This window comes from Zonotrichia leucophrys, chromosome 1 (assembly GCF_028769735.1).
Source record: "Zonotrichia leucophrys gambelii isolate GWCS_2022_RI chromosome 1, RI_Zleu_2.0, whole genome shotgun sequence".
Lineage (NCBI taxonomy): Eukaryota > Metazoa > Chordata > Aves > Passeriformes > Passerellidae > Zonotrichia > Zonotrichia leucophrys.
Genome location: NC_088169.1, coordinates 79,461,086 through 79,475,550, shown reverse-complemented (window position 1 = coordinate 79,475,550; position 14,465 = coordinate 79,461,086). Strand labels below are relative to the sequence as shown.

Here is a 14,465-nt window from a genome sequence, read left to right as displayed (position 1 = left end):
TCTGTATCCTTAGCCCACATATACTGGGCTTTCAGTCCTCATAGCTAAAGAAATGGAAAGCATAGCCTAGAATCATCAAAACCTTCTTCAGCACGATACTGCTGGGTCTGTGTGCCTTGTCTCTTGATTTAGATGAGACCTATCAAGGTCCAGGTGGCTGGAGCTGGACTGCTGTCAACAGCACTTGTTTTTTTGAGTTGTTCTCTGTGACTTCAGAGGCACCTGTACACCAGTGAGGAGAGGGGAGCTCAGCACAGCTGACCATCGATGTAGCCATCACTGCCACTTGTCAGAGGATGAACTTCACCCGACTGCCACATAAAACATCACTCACATCACTGAGATACATCCTGGTGGACGACATTAAACCTGTGACTTCCAAATCTGTTTCTGAAGCCTCCTTCATCCCTAGCCATGGATAACCATTAGCTTCCTCAGGAAGAGGTCAGATGGTTCTGGACCTGAAAGGGGAATTTCACAACTGTTAGAGCTTGCAATGAGTCTCTATTGCAGAACTGCAACTTTTTTTATACCTGTAGTCACTTGAAAATTAGGAACAGTATGATTTTGCAAAGAGTCTTGTCAACTAGATATTTTTGGGATGTTTCCTATGTGGTTTAAATTATCCTATCCTATCCTATCCTATCCTATCCTATCCTATCCTATCCTATCCTATCCTATCCTATCCTATCCAGTATATGTTTACACTGGGCTTTGCCAAGATGGTAACACAGATATCCTCTTGGAAGAGTTTAAGCTGTAAAGCAAGGGAGTGATTTTCTAGAGAGCTACGTGGGCATGTTAATTGCCAAGGTTAATAAAAGAGAGATCTTCATGCACCTCAATTCTTAGATGTCCAAATGGAAAGACTTTTATGAGGACTCTAATTTCCAGGGATGCTTGTAAAAAGGTAGCTCACTTTGGGCACTCTAAAATTGAATATATTCAAATCAATTGCAGTCTTAATAAATAGATTAGAAAATTATGAGAGGTACTGGCCAATTCTTTTCCTCTCTCTGATAATGCTGGATTATACCTTAGTGTTATGTAATTTTACAAAACCAATGAAGACAACAAGATCCTATTTTTAGAAATCTCAGACATGATCAAGAAGTTAAAATAAATTTTTTTAAACAGGGTTTTTACAAGGACTTCAAAACCACTAACCCCTCCTCTGCCCTCGTATGCCATATCACCTAGTCCGGAAAAAGAAGGACTGAAAAGCATCCAGACTTCTAAAAACCACCAACTGGCTCTAGCCTGGGCAGGTAAGTGAGTAATTTACTCACTAACCAAAGGATTGGCAAAGGTCCTGCCATGACAGCAACCTTCTCCCTGCTCTACATATCCTGGCTCTCTACCTATCCCAGTCCTAACCTGCTGGAAAGGAGGAGCTTTGCTCTGTCCCTTCCTTATTTATAACTTGTTGGGAGCTGGGAGGGAGGGAGGGGTGAGCTGGCTGTGGTGCACCCTGAGCTGCCTGCCGGTGCCAGCCTCGCAGTCAGCACCACAGATGCCTCCCGAGCAGCGCGGGGGCCGCCTCCGCGCCCTCAGCTTCCTCTGGCTGTGCGCGCTGGTGGAAGCAAAGACCAGAACCTACTACCTCGGGATTGTGGAAGAGAATTGGGACTATGCACCCTCTGGGAAAAATCTGATCACAGGGCAAAGCCTCTTAGAGGACAAGTAAGTGACTGGGGGCTTGGGTAAGCTGGAGGTGTATCAGCAACGCCAAAACAAAATCGGTTCATGTGGTCATTCTGCGGCAAATGTCTTAAGATGGCCTTTTCCTTGTTTTTATTCTGATGATGTCATAGGTGGGAATTCAGTTTCAAGGCAAGACTAGACTTTGATTTCTCTTCCATTGTGGTTGATTAAGCAAGGGGATAGTTAGCATGCATTTGAAGAGTTAATATTTTTTAAAAAGGTATCAAGTACGGGCTCAAAATCCCCTACCTGCATTTCATAGAGATGGAGGTATCCCTGGGTCTTGGTATCAAAAAGCAAACTGCAGCTTTGCTATAACCAAGCACAGTCTTTACAGTAAAACACAAAACCCTGTTTACTGGCATATTATGTAATTTTAAGTATTTGCCCTGATAAAATTTGGGAAACTTGGTAAGATATCATGAAATCCAGATGTGTATGGTACCTACGAATGGGATACAAGTCCCTATGGTCAGAGAGAATTGCTGGTGACTCTGAAACTGGGGAGCGCAGGTGAGCGCTGTGATGGATTCTGCCTTGGCCAGTGAAATGTGGCTGGGGCTGGCTGTGTGTTCCTCCCAGAGCAGGAGAGCTGGCCTGGATGTTCCATGGAGATGGCTCTGATGCCTGGTGCCTCTCTAAAGAATGATTTGGGTGGAAGGGACCTTTAAAGGTCCTCTTGTTCACCTTCCCTGTCATGGTCAGGGTCATCTTCAACTAGGTCAGGTTGCTCAGAGGCACATCCAAGCTGAATTTGAATGCTTCCAAGGAGGGGCATCCACCACCTCACTGGGCAAAGTGTGCTGGTGTTTTACCACCTTCATTGTTAAAAACCTTTTTCTTACATCTGAATCTACTGTCTTTTTGTTTAAAACCATTGCTTCTTGCATCATGGGATTCAAATGTGTGGGAATATTTTTAAGATTTCATTGATATTTTTGACACACTAGAGGTATTTTGGGGATCTCTCCTCAGTGTCTAGTTTTGGGATTGGAGTGGGAGGTGTGAGGAAGTGAGGAGGTCCTGGTCTCTATCCCAGGTTTGGAGGCTCACTGGGAGTTAGATGCTGCCTCCCAGAAGCTAGAAATGGAAATGTACTCTCTGACTTTTCAGGAAATCCCAAGCAAGTCTGCACATGTCTCTAGTGGTAAGTAATTTCAGAATCACTCTCAGATGAATTTCACAAAAGAAACTATTTTGTCACAAGAAGGAGATGAGAAATACTTTTATTTTTCAACACAAATTTATGCTTAAGCTTTTAATAGCTAGAGGTCCCAGATGGCATCCAAGTCAATAGCTATTACATTTATGGGTAGAATTAAGGTTAATAGTTTGTTCCCAGCCCATGAAAACAAGCTTTACTGGCAAGACTCTTCTTAATTTATGTCAAATGCCTGAATTTCTCACTTTCCTAACCTTTGTAGCAAAGGATAATTTTCTCCACTCAATAAACTAGGAGATCTCTTACTACAGAGCAGTACAGCATTAACTAAAGAGCAGCAACTTATAAATCCACTTCAACAGCGAGGTATTCAATAGATAGATAGCACAGAGAGATTGGAATCTGTTCTGTAAATTGTACTTTTGAGGCTGCGTGCACTTTGTGCTCCCTGAACATCAAGAGGAACATTTACTTTTAAGTTTGTGACATAAATGCTTTTTTTTTTTTACTAAATGGCAACACAGGGATGGAAGATACTTATGTCTTCAGTCATCATGGCAATGTAATAATTACAGAATGCTAATTACAAAAGGTTTACCCACAGAGGATTTTAATCTAGACTGCACATTCAAAGCTGGAGAGATGTTTGCCACAAACTCCCTACATGCAAAATAATTAAGTGATTTTTGTTATTTTACTCCACTTTTAAATCCTATTGAATTGAGCCAGTATAAAGTGCTGTATTCTGGAATAATAGTATCTGCATAGGCATGTGGGTTAAATGGTGAACCAGAAATAGCTATTTTGACTATTCAGCTCTTTAGGATAATCTCTAATGTAAATTTAAAACAGTATAATAATGGACTACTTTTCAGCTAATTAATTGGTTCCTAAGGATATTATAAAAAAAGTAGCTCCATTAGCAAAGTTTAAGGATCAGTTTCCAGGTAGGGACAGGAATGCCTTTTGAGCCATCTTTGTTCTGCAAGCAGCAACACTCAGGCTCGCTGAGCCAAGCACTTCTCAACTTGTGAAGCACCCTCACAGCGCCCATCTGATGGGGCACTATCCCAGTTTTATTGAGAGCAAAGTGAAGATAAAGAGGTTGCAGACAAGCTGATTATCTTTAAAAGAATTGATGCATACACAAAAAGGAATGTTCCCTTTGATTCCAGCTAGCCCACAGAGATATAATCAAAACCTCTTATTCCTCAGTACTTAATGAAAATCCTGAACTAGCAAGTGTGCAATGGAAAGTGTTACATTACCTGAATCAGATAGCAACATTTAAGAGATGATTTTCAATGTTGCTTGCCAAAGTCAATAATATCTTCCTCAACCTTTAGTTTTCAGTAGTAAAGAAGATAAAGGGAGCTTTGGTAGCTGATGCATGGAGCTAGAAACCAGGTTCTGGCACCAGACACAGCTATGCTGCTCAGTTCCTGCTGTGCTGGTGCTGAGCGAGCTGCCTCTGGAGCCAGGAGTCCCGGTGCTGCATCAGAACCTGCCTGGGTGGGTGTGAGCTGAAGACTGCCTCTCATCAGAGCTGATTAGCCCAAATGAGCCCTGTCTTAGCAGAATTATTCTGCTTGGATGATAATTTTTATTATGCCTAGTCTTATTACAGTGCTTCAGAGCCAGCCTGCTGCTTGCGCAGGCTAAGTATCTTGCTGGACATCAGTCATTGTAAAGCAAAAAGACTAATGAGGTTGTTCACCTCTTCCCTTTGTCTTGTCTAAGCTTAAGGCCTCAAGCTGTTCTACTAACTCTCATAATTTGGAGTGTTGTGAGTAAAACCAAGACATTTCACTCTCTGTTCTCCCTTCAGAAATTAAACTTACATTTTCTGCAGCACACACAGGGCTTTGGAAATCGCAGGTCCAGATGATGGCCACTGAGCGTAGGTGAGCTGTGAAGGTGGTCAGCATCCCTTCCCACCTGACATAGCTGCTGGAAGAGCTGACATCATTAAATCATGCTGGACTAGACACACAGGGTGCAAGTGCTGACAGTGCTGCTGGATGTGCTGCAGATCCCAGCGGGATTTTATGAGTTAGGGCATGGGTATTGCTGCTGCAGGAGGATGAGCCTGGATGTTTTCTGTTTTCTTTAATGGTCACGTAGAAAATGGCCTTCCAAGAGGATAATGTACCTAAGTGTTGTGGTTTGACATCCACCAGTTATTCTTTCCCTATTGCAGCTCAGCCCTCAGGATTAAAGTTTAGTTGATAATCCCTTGAATTTACCTTGATGTGAGTTTGTATGATAGATGCTTAAATCTTGCTCTGCTGGTGGTAGATGTTAGTAAATTTTGCCTGGTGAAGCAGCTCTTCCCTTCTCTTTAGGCCACCAATCCTACATTTATTTATCTGGGCCAAGTCTTGCACCCACCAACACTAACGGGTGTTTTTTGTCAGCGCAGCATCAAACACAGTTTGTGCAATTTGCCTGTGAGGAGATCCCACCCAGAGGAATGACGGTGAAACTGTCGTCACAGATGCTGCACTAATGGCTGAGTCATTATGAGGCCAAATAACCCAATTGCAACAGCAGAGACGATCATTGTGGGAAGGGTCAACATCAAAAGGGTATTTGAGGTGAAACCCTGGCTCTAATGAAGCCTGAGAGGAGCTTTGTTACTGACTTCAGGGGCAGGTTTAGTGTAGGAGGGAAGCCATCATACCACACCAGTGACACCACAGAGCCTCATCTAAGATTTCATGGATTTTATTGACCTCTGTGGCTCATGTGGGTCAAAAAAAGCCTAAAAACATCCTTTGAGGGCTTTGTGTCTCTGTCTTTTGGGGACACTCAACTTTGTTGTTTGACGCTTTGTGGTCAGGGCGCCATTTAGAAAGGTGAGTTGGCACCACTGGTTCCCCTTCCCTGGCCGTCCCTCAAGGACAGATATTGCACTGGCCTGGGCATGGAGTCATGGTTTCTTGGAGGGTTACCTTCAACAGTTTACGTGACCCAGGGGTTAAAACAATTGTGGTAGTCTGAAGCCCTGTCCTGGCGCTGTCCTGGTTTACTTCAGCCACAGGAAAAATCAGGAACTTTGAGGAAATAAAATGGTTATAGACATAAAACCCAGAGTATGTAAAGAGGATAAAGAGTAAAGAAGGTTTCAGCATCTACAGATTTTAGGGCATAAACTTATAAAGATGGTTGTTTAAACCATAATGATGGTTATGAGTGTAAAGTCTATGGGACTTCTATGCAACAACAACAATAAGAGGACATTTTTCATTTGCATGCATTTGCACCCGGGAGTGTACAGTAGCTATTGGGAGTGTTCACCACAGGAGAAAATTTGGGACTCCACATCTAGTAGTTATCCTGAGTGCTGTTTTTTGGCCCTCAGTGGTGATTACAGCAGCAAACAAACTCGGCTCCTCAATCTGCGAGGATCTGTCTCCAGGCTACTGAAGAGCTGTTTGCTTGGCCATGCACAAGGTGTCTTCTCATTTCTTAGTGCTCACTGTCACACCATGCTCATGTAAGCACCTCTTGGAAAACACAACCTCTGTTAGGTGGTAGCCTTCAGATCAAAGGTAACACAAACACATTAAAAATTATGGCAAAACACATCTTCTGTGGGATAAAAGAAATGAGTGTAGAAATTGCACTTCACACACGGATCTACCTGGAAATGGCAGATTGTCTGCATGTCTAGTCTTGATCTGAAGTAGAATCTACGTGGCACTCTTGTTTTACTCTTTCTCTCTGTGGAAGAGTTGTATTGCTTGTCATTGCAGGGAACTGGATGTCTATAATTATGTTTACACTTATTTTCAAGAACTAGAGTTTATTCCTTGTTAATAATTCAGTGTTCCATTCAGATGCATTTCCAACTTTTCTTAGAACTTTGGAAGTGCTGAGAGGGATCAAGCACCAAAATGAAATCACACACAGAAATGAAAGCAGGATTTGCATGTCTTTCTCAGTCAGAACAAGACTTTTTATGCCAATTGCAAACCGGCTTATCTCTGTATGTAACCTCAAGACTGGCCTGACTGCAGAAGATGAAAAGGAATTTAGGAAGTTTGCATGGGTACTGCCCCAGAGGATGGAGTATTCCCCTTTACTGTAGGAAGAAAGACTGTCTGAGCATCATGACTTTATGGACATGAAGTGCAGGCTGACAACTGAGTTGGAGGGAAATAGTTAAAATTTAGAGGAGCAGCTGTTACATCTGCAGATCAGAAAGCTGGAAGAGGTTCAGACAGTACCATCACAAAGCCACCAGGAGTATGAAGCAGTTTGAAGTGAGCAGGAGAATATGAAGAGGCAGGGAGAAGCTTTGTCTTCTTGTGACAAAAGAGGAACGACAGATAGTAAACATTTTGGCATTCAGTCCAGTGTGGATATTCCTTCTGCAAAAGGACTGTAAGCGTTGTAATGTGAAGTACAGCAACACTTGCAAAGAGGCAAGGAGCTACCAGCTATTTGGGAAGGCTGAGGTGGGCCCCCAAAGTCCTCCAGGATGAAATGGGACAGCCTGGACACCTAGAACGGGACTCAGAACAACCTGAGTGCTCTGTTTTCAGGTACTGAGGGCGACCGAAAGGATGTGCTGAAAATACATCTCTGCACACACAGATCACCTACACTGTGAGTGGCTGCAGCTGATACCCACTGCACCCATTTGAATAGTCCTTCTTTCAGAAAGTGTCACTAAAAGACTTCTTTTCCTGACTTTTAGACGGCTTTAAGTAGGAGGCAACCACAGATCCAGATATCATAGCATAGCTTTAAGCACTGGCACTTTCTGAGTGCCTAAGCCTAGAGGGTTTTCTCAGAGGCTTTGAGAAACTAACTGACTTTGATCCCTAACTGGATTTTGGGATCACAGTCTATGCATTAAAAGGGGCTAGGCTCATGTAAAGTATTTGACAAAGCCTGACTAAGAAGTGCATTTTTCTGGGGTACAATTCTCCTTCTTCAGAAGACACAGTGTATCTCAGGGGTGTTATGAGAGAGTGTGCAGTGTTGTCTGGATGTAAAGACACTGTCATCATAATGAAAGCAAGGTGCCACTGCACCAAAATATTTGGTGGCTGGTGAAATTGGAAAAAAACCTGAGGAAATATGTCCCCTGAAAATAGGGACTTTCTGAAAAAAATGGATTTGATATTTTTCTAGAGAAAATTTCTTACAATCTATTTTGAAAAATCAATTCATAATTCAAATTAGGACATAGCCATGTGAATACATTGCCATGAGGTAAGGAAGCATGTGCATTTACACTGCACTCCTACGGACACCACCTCCTACTCTGTGGTAAACACTCTGGTAGCAGCTCTTCCCCCAGGCGATAGAAGGTATCTTCTCCTTGGTGAATGTGGTGTGACTTGCCAGGTCTTGCTATGTCCACAGACTACAGACCTGCTAATTCACTGAAAATTCAAATTTCCTGGCAACTCATTCCTTAACCCTGCTTTTGGGGTGTGTTTATCTGGCATACATTATTCTGTGAAGAAGCAGAATGAGAAGCTTCTGTCCCTTCCCCTCCATCCTACCCCACTGTTTCTGCCCTAGCAATATTGGCAATGTTTTAATTGCTGCCAAAACTTGTGGCTTCTTATAAAGTGCACATTTCAAATGAGAAAGTGTACTTTTTGGAGTCTTCTATATCTGGATCACTTCAGGGGTCTGTTTTAGACAGTGATTGTGGAGGTGTAATGACCACAAGTGGGGGATGTTGTGTGTTATGGTGTCATAGAAATCACAGAATCATAGAAAGGTTTGGGTAGAGGGAGATGTGGATGTTGTGGTGGAGAACTTAAAGCAAATAATGCCTTTCACCTTATGTGACATCCTCCACTTTGGTTGTTTGCACTTCACAAAAGAATCTAAACAAAATTTGTGAAGCAAGTGAACTGACCAAAGTCTCATAATAAATATGAAATTGCTTTATTTCTGCCAGTGATACTTCAGAAAAATTTAGTTTGACTTTTTGAGGAAGCATGAAAGTCCAATCAATCTTCAGGAGATGAAAAAGCTCATGGTCAATTATGGTGAAATCTGTCATACAATCCCCTGCTTGCTGTGTAGCAAAGGGTTTAACTTCTGCCTTCATTGAGTGTTATAATTAGGGATGAAGATTGTATATCATATTTACCAGCTGTAACATGGAGAAAATTAGAAAAAGGATTTTATATCATCACAGATAGGATGAACTGGGTCATCAGTATGATGTTACAGTTAAAAGGGCAAAATTCATTCCCAGTTATGTAAGAAATATTGACTGGGAACATCTCTGGCCCTAGCTGGAATACTTGCCTATTGTGTGTGTTCTTTTCTTCAGACTTCAACAGAAATAGAGAAATATTTGCTTTCAAAAGAGAGCTTTGCGTAAGGTTTGTGGCCTAAAGAGTGTCGGTGTGCTTGGTTTGTCCAGAAGAAGGGTAGGAGGCAATTTAGTCAATTAACTAAAACTTATGCAAGTGTCTGCATAAAAAATAAGTTTCTGATGGTATGTGGCTCCTTTGATCTGAGAGAGAACTTGACTGGAACCAGTGGTTGGAGTGTGCAGCTGGATGATATTAGACTGCAAATGCAATTTAGGCTTCGAAGGGAGCAGGTATTTAAAAGTTATATTATGTTAACCACTGACCATATGGTGGGTTTTCCATCACTTGAAGTTGCTATAAACATAGACTCTGGAATGTGGAAGTTATACATTTCATGCAAAACACATTTAATGCTGCTCTTCCAGGGAGTCAAGCTGGTTGATTAGAATCTCTCTTATTGGCCTTTGAAAAATCTTAATTTGGTTTTATTTTCCTTCTGAACAAGTCATGCTTTCAGAGGTGAGGTTTCAAACCTTAAAAGAGGGAGAAGCTGTTAAAATTGAGCAGCTTGAGGCTTGAATGGCTGGTCCTCAATGAAGGCTTGGAGCAAGCGTGCTAAAGACCAGACCTGCAAGCGGGATGATGGTTACTGTACAGAGAGGGGCTGGGGCCCTGATGTACTCCTGAGCTTTAATTCAATTCCACCAGCCAGGGAATTATTTATCTGCACTGCAAGCACCAGTTATTTGATCAGTTCTTAAGATAGGCTTACTGTCTCTCAAATTTTCCCTTCCCAACACCAGGTTTGCAAGCGTATACGCGACAAGAGGAGCCAACCGGATAGGACGTGTCTACAAAAAGGCCATTTTTAGGCAATTCACGGATGACACTTACTCCCAGGAGATCCCCAAAGCAGCATGGCTGGGGTTCCTTGGCCCAGTCCTCAAGGCAGAAGAAGAGGATGTCTTTATCATCCATCTGAAAAACTTTGCTTCCCGCCCATATTCTGTGCACCCACATGGGGTCTTCTATGACAAGGACTCTGAAGGTAAAATCTGGCTTGCCTTTTCCTCTCTTTTTCAGCGGAGTAACTAATATCATGGCTACAAGTCTGTCCCAGTATTTATTGTTACTGACATTGACATCAGAGGACTTTAGATCACCCTCTCATAAACTCATCAGTAATTGCAGCTGATGACTAAAACCAGGAACAGCTGCATCTCAAAACTTTTTGCCACAAACTTTCGACACCTGGGATAAACCCAGTACTGAAACAGGTTGGATGGGTCTTTTTGCCTGAATTATTTTTCTGAATCATAACTCACAAAACATCTTACCTCCTTCTTTCTGCCTCTAGTCTATTTGAACAGATGGAGTTCTTGCAACTGTTTTCCTCTCTTTTAGCCTATAGCAGACATGATCTAATTTTCAGAATCCCAGACCTATGCATGTGTATTTTTGTTAGAGGATTGTGTGGATGTGTCTACATGTGCCTACAGTCAGTATTCTCATCTGTTCCTGTGAAAAAATACACACTGCTAGATGACAAAATTATAGATGACTGATAAGAGTGAAGAGACTAGGAAGAAATGGAGCCTGTTAATACATTTTTTAAAAGTTCATCTACCAATAAAAAATGGATTTTAACTCCCAATATATTTGTGGTGAGATTGATAGAAATTCTGAGTTTTTTCAAAATTTCTCAATGATTCTGTATTTGTGAATGCTGCTATTATTTTATAAATACAAGTTAAAATAGAATAAATTACACATTTATTTAACAAATGCAACTAGGGACAGCTAAAGTCTTCCTTTTTCCTTTTTATGTATTAGGAGCACTTTACCCTGATGGAACTGGCGGTAAAAGCAAAGAGGACGACTTTGTTGTTCCCGGTGGAAATTACACGTACACATGGCCAGTAAGGAAAGATTATTCCCCAACTTTGGCAGACTCAAACTGCTTGACTTGGATTTACCATTCTCACATTGACACACCAAGAGATATTGCATCTGGTTTAATTGGGCCTCTGCTGGTGTGTAAAAAAGGTACTGAGCTAGAAACACTGATAGAGCAAGCCCCTCTGCCAAGCTTGGCATCTTAACAGTCATTTTTGCTTACAGGTTTAAACATGATGGTCTAGAGTCTATCCCTACATAGCCCATAAAAAGGGGCAAGGAATAGATGGGCCATTCCAGGAGCATCCCAGGGTAGGTATTGTAGCTCTGGGACACCCCCCTTCCTGCTCCCCTTTGGCTTCAGATAGATTTGCCTCGGCTGGTGGAGGGACTGCAGCATGCTCTGTGACCATCCCGTCGTGGCCGAGACCAGAAATAAGTATTCCCAAACTGGGGAAGTTTTTAGGATCAACAAAGGACTTACTACTCAGGAAATCAAATTAGAGCTGGGTGGGTGAATTTGGCATTAGCATTTACATATTTGAAAGCACAATCTTTGTCATTTTTTCCACATAGTGAGTATGTATTTATTTTTGCTTACGAGTTATATCTTACAACCTTATGGGAATGTGCATGGAACAGCCTGTCCTGTGTATTTTACAGCCTGCTAATGTTGTGCTGGACCTCTTCATCAGCTAAGTCATTGCCACTTCCCTTGGGCATGTGTAACTCTGTCACTCCTTTTCAGTAATTCCCAGAGTACAAAATCAGCCCTGATTTCATACGCAGTACTTCTAAGTGAAGTAGGTTTTATATATGAAGAAGAGAAAGACTTTAATGTGGAAAAGACAAGCCCAGTTTCCAGCTTAACTCACACAATTAAAATGTCTCCTATTTACATTCTCCTCGAGAGCCTTTGAAATCCACAGAACTGAATACATGACACTGAGCTGATAACTAAAAGATAACACATGAAGCTAGGAGACAGCATATTCCAAACAATCCTAGCCTGAAAGTCAGATTATCTACATGTTTGGCCTTTAATCATGAAGGAGGATATCTACATGACGTAGTCCTCCAGCTGGTGGTGGTGGACACAGGACTGAGAGCAAGACTCTCTGGGAGCTTTCTCCCAGAGAAGGCAGATGAAAGGACAGTTTTCATGGGATCAGTGATAGACTGATTGGAATGAAGGCTACATTTGCCAGTGGATAATAACAGACTACTCAGTATTACCAGTCCTACGGTCTCAGGTTCATCCCTAAATAAATATGGGGATAAAGATGTTGAACTTAGCTGGAATAAATTCTGTTCATCCTTTTTTCAGCCTTTTTAAATTTAAGTGCCTAGTCCTAGATAACTCTCGTGGGCTCCTCGCCAGTCTGTGGATAGTGAGCCACATTTAGAGGGCCACTCTGGGGGTATGGTTGAGAATTCACTTCAGTGCTACAGAAATGCAGGCTACCACTCACCACTCCCTAATTCATTGTAAAAAAGAACCATGAGTCACTGGTTTCTGGATAGATCCAGCTCATGACCTGGCTCACTGTGCAGGACCACAGATGCTAAATGACACTGACTAAGGGGACAGGATTGTGTGCAATGGGCCAAAGAGTGGGGAAATGGGACAACAGATATTGGCAGGTGCTTGTGCTCATGTCAGACCAAAGAGATACTGAAATATCAGCTTGACTTAGCTTAGCTTTGCCTTCTGGAGGCACTCACCTGTTCAAAGTCAGATGGAGCGAGGTCAAAATGCCTTAGAAGAGCTAAATTAGGTGAAATTCATCCTGCCCTGCAGACTGTGGGCAAAGAACTGTATTTCCTCGAGTGTGCCAAGGTTATTGTAATTTTTAAATTCAATCCCATCCCAGGCTTTTTTTATCACTTTCCTTTTCGTTTGCGATTTAGGAACTGCAGATGAGACCACAATAGAAGGGACTGGTGCTGCTAATGCTTTTGCCCTGATGTTTAGCATTGTAGATGAAAACTTCAGCTGGTACCTCGATGAGAATATAAACACCTTCTGCTTAGAACCAGACACAGTTAACAAAGAGGATGAAGGTTTCCAGACCAGCAACCGAATGCATGGTGAGAAGGACTTTTGAATAAATGGTGACCTACAGCAGTGACCAGGCTCTTTTCAATACAGTAGGACCCTGTGATGTCTGTCCTTTATCTGTGTCAGCAGGAATGGGTCAGAATGTTGAAGTAATGTACTGATAAAAACCTCTCCCTAAAAACAGAATGACACTTGCAGAAAGGAGATTTGGCTTTCATGCCCAGCTCTGACATTTGTTTAACATTTTATCTTAGGCAACAGATTTTTGTCCAGCTGTGAAAAGAGCAAAGAAAGTTGCAGGGCAATTTGAGGTGTGTGTATTGAAAGAATTCTCAAAAGGCTTGTGGATGCTGGGCTGGCTGGTATAACCACTCCTGCCCTTCAGAGATATACTGGCCAATGGTACTTTGTGTTATTTGGACATTTGGTGTAAGAAGTAGATTCCAGATATTTCTGTATATTTTGTTTGTTCCAGAGAGCCTAGGAATTAAAATATTTTGCAAAATATGAGTCTCATTCTCCTAGCGTCCTGATATATTCTCAGATGTAGAAGCTAAGGAAGACAGAGCTGACTTCACTGATTTGGCTGATAAAATTTTCAAATCTAAATTGCTTGTGCCTGGCATATAATGGTATATTTATGACGTAGGATAAGAGGAGATAGATTTCAGCCATGCTAAATAGCTGCAGAACAAGTTAACTTCATTATCAGGCCTTTTTGGTGATGACTTGGCCTTTGCAACATCTTGATATTACCCAGGATGTTTTTCACAGACACAGACAGATAATTTGGGACATTTGATCATACAGAGCAGTAAGACATATGTTCAAAATGCTACTCCTTAGCAATGGGACCAGAGTCACTTTTCTTTCACCTCTCATAAAGTCTCATGCTTTTGTTTTTAGCAATTAACGGTTATATATATGGCAATCTCCCCGGCTTGGAGATGTGTGCTGACACTTCCATGTCCTGGCACTTGTTTGGCATGGGGGCAGAGATAGACATCCACGCTGCTTATTTCTACGGGCACACGTTCACCAGCAGAGACCAGAGGGCAGACGTGGTCGGTCTCTTCCCAGCGACATTCATCACGGCGGAGATGACCCCGGGAAGCCCCGGGAGGTGGCTGATAACCTGCCAGGTCAATGAGCACCTACGAGGTACGCTGCCATAGACCTCCCTCATCAGCCTCTGCTTTGTTTGGAAGGGAAAACTGGGAGATGTTTCCAGGCAGAGCAGGATTTGGCGCCTTTTTTTTGTGACTTTGGAGCAATTTGCAACTGTTTCGCCAGATAAACATCATGATCATGAGTTTAGTCACCAGAAATGATATGTGTTGGGCCA

The 14,465-nt window shown here is 42.2% G+C and overlaps 1 protein-coding gene across 1 annotated transcript in view; it reads left to right on the top strand.

The window, feature by feature from the left end:
* Window positions 1-1,513: 1,513 nt before the first annotated feature.
* The window catches only part of HEPHL1 (hephaestin like 1), a 32,599-nt gene continuing 19,647 nt past the window's right edge, over window positions 1,514-14,465 (top strand). Inside the window, exons 1-5 of the mRNA XM_064718866.1 lie at window positions 1,514-1,683; window positions 9,966-10,210; window positions 10,996-11,208; window positions 12,970-13,149; window positions 14,027-14,281. Of these exons, the coding sequence (XP_064574936.1) occupies window positions 1,514-1,683; window positions 9,966-10,210; window positions 10,996-11,208; window positions 12,970-13,149; window positions 14,027-14,281 (1,063 nt within the window). The remainder of the gene's footprint in view (window positions 1,684-9,965; window positions 10,211-10,995; window positions 11,209-12,969; window positions 13,150-14,026; window positions 14,282-14,465) is intronic.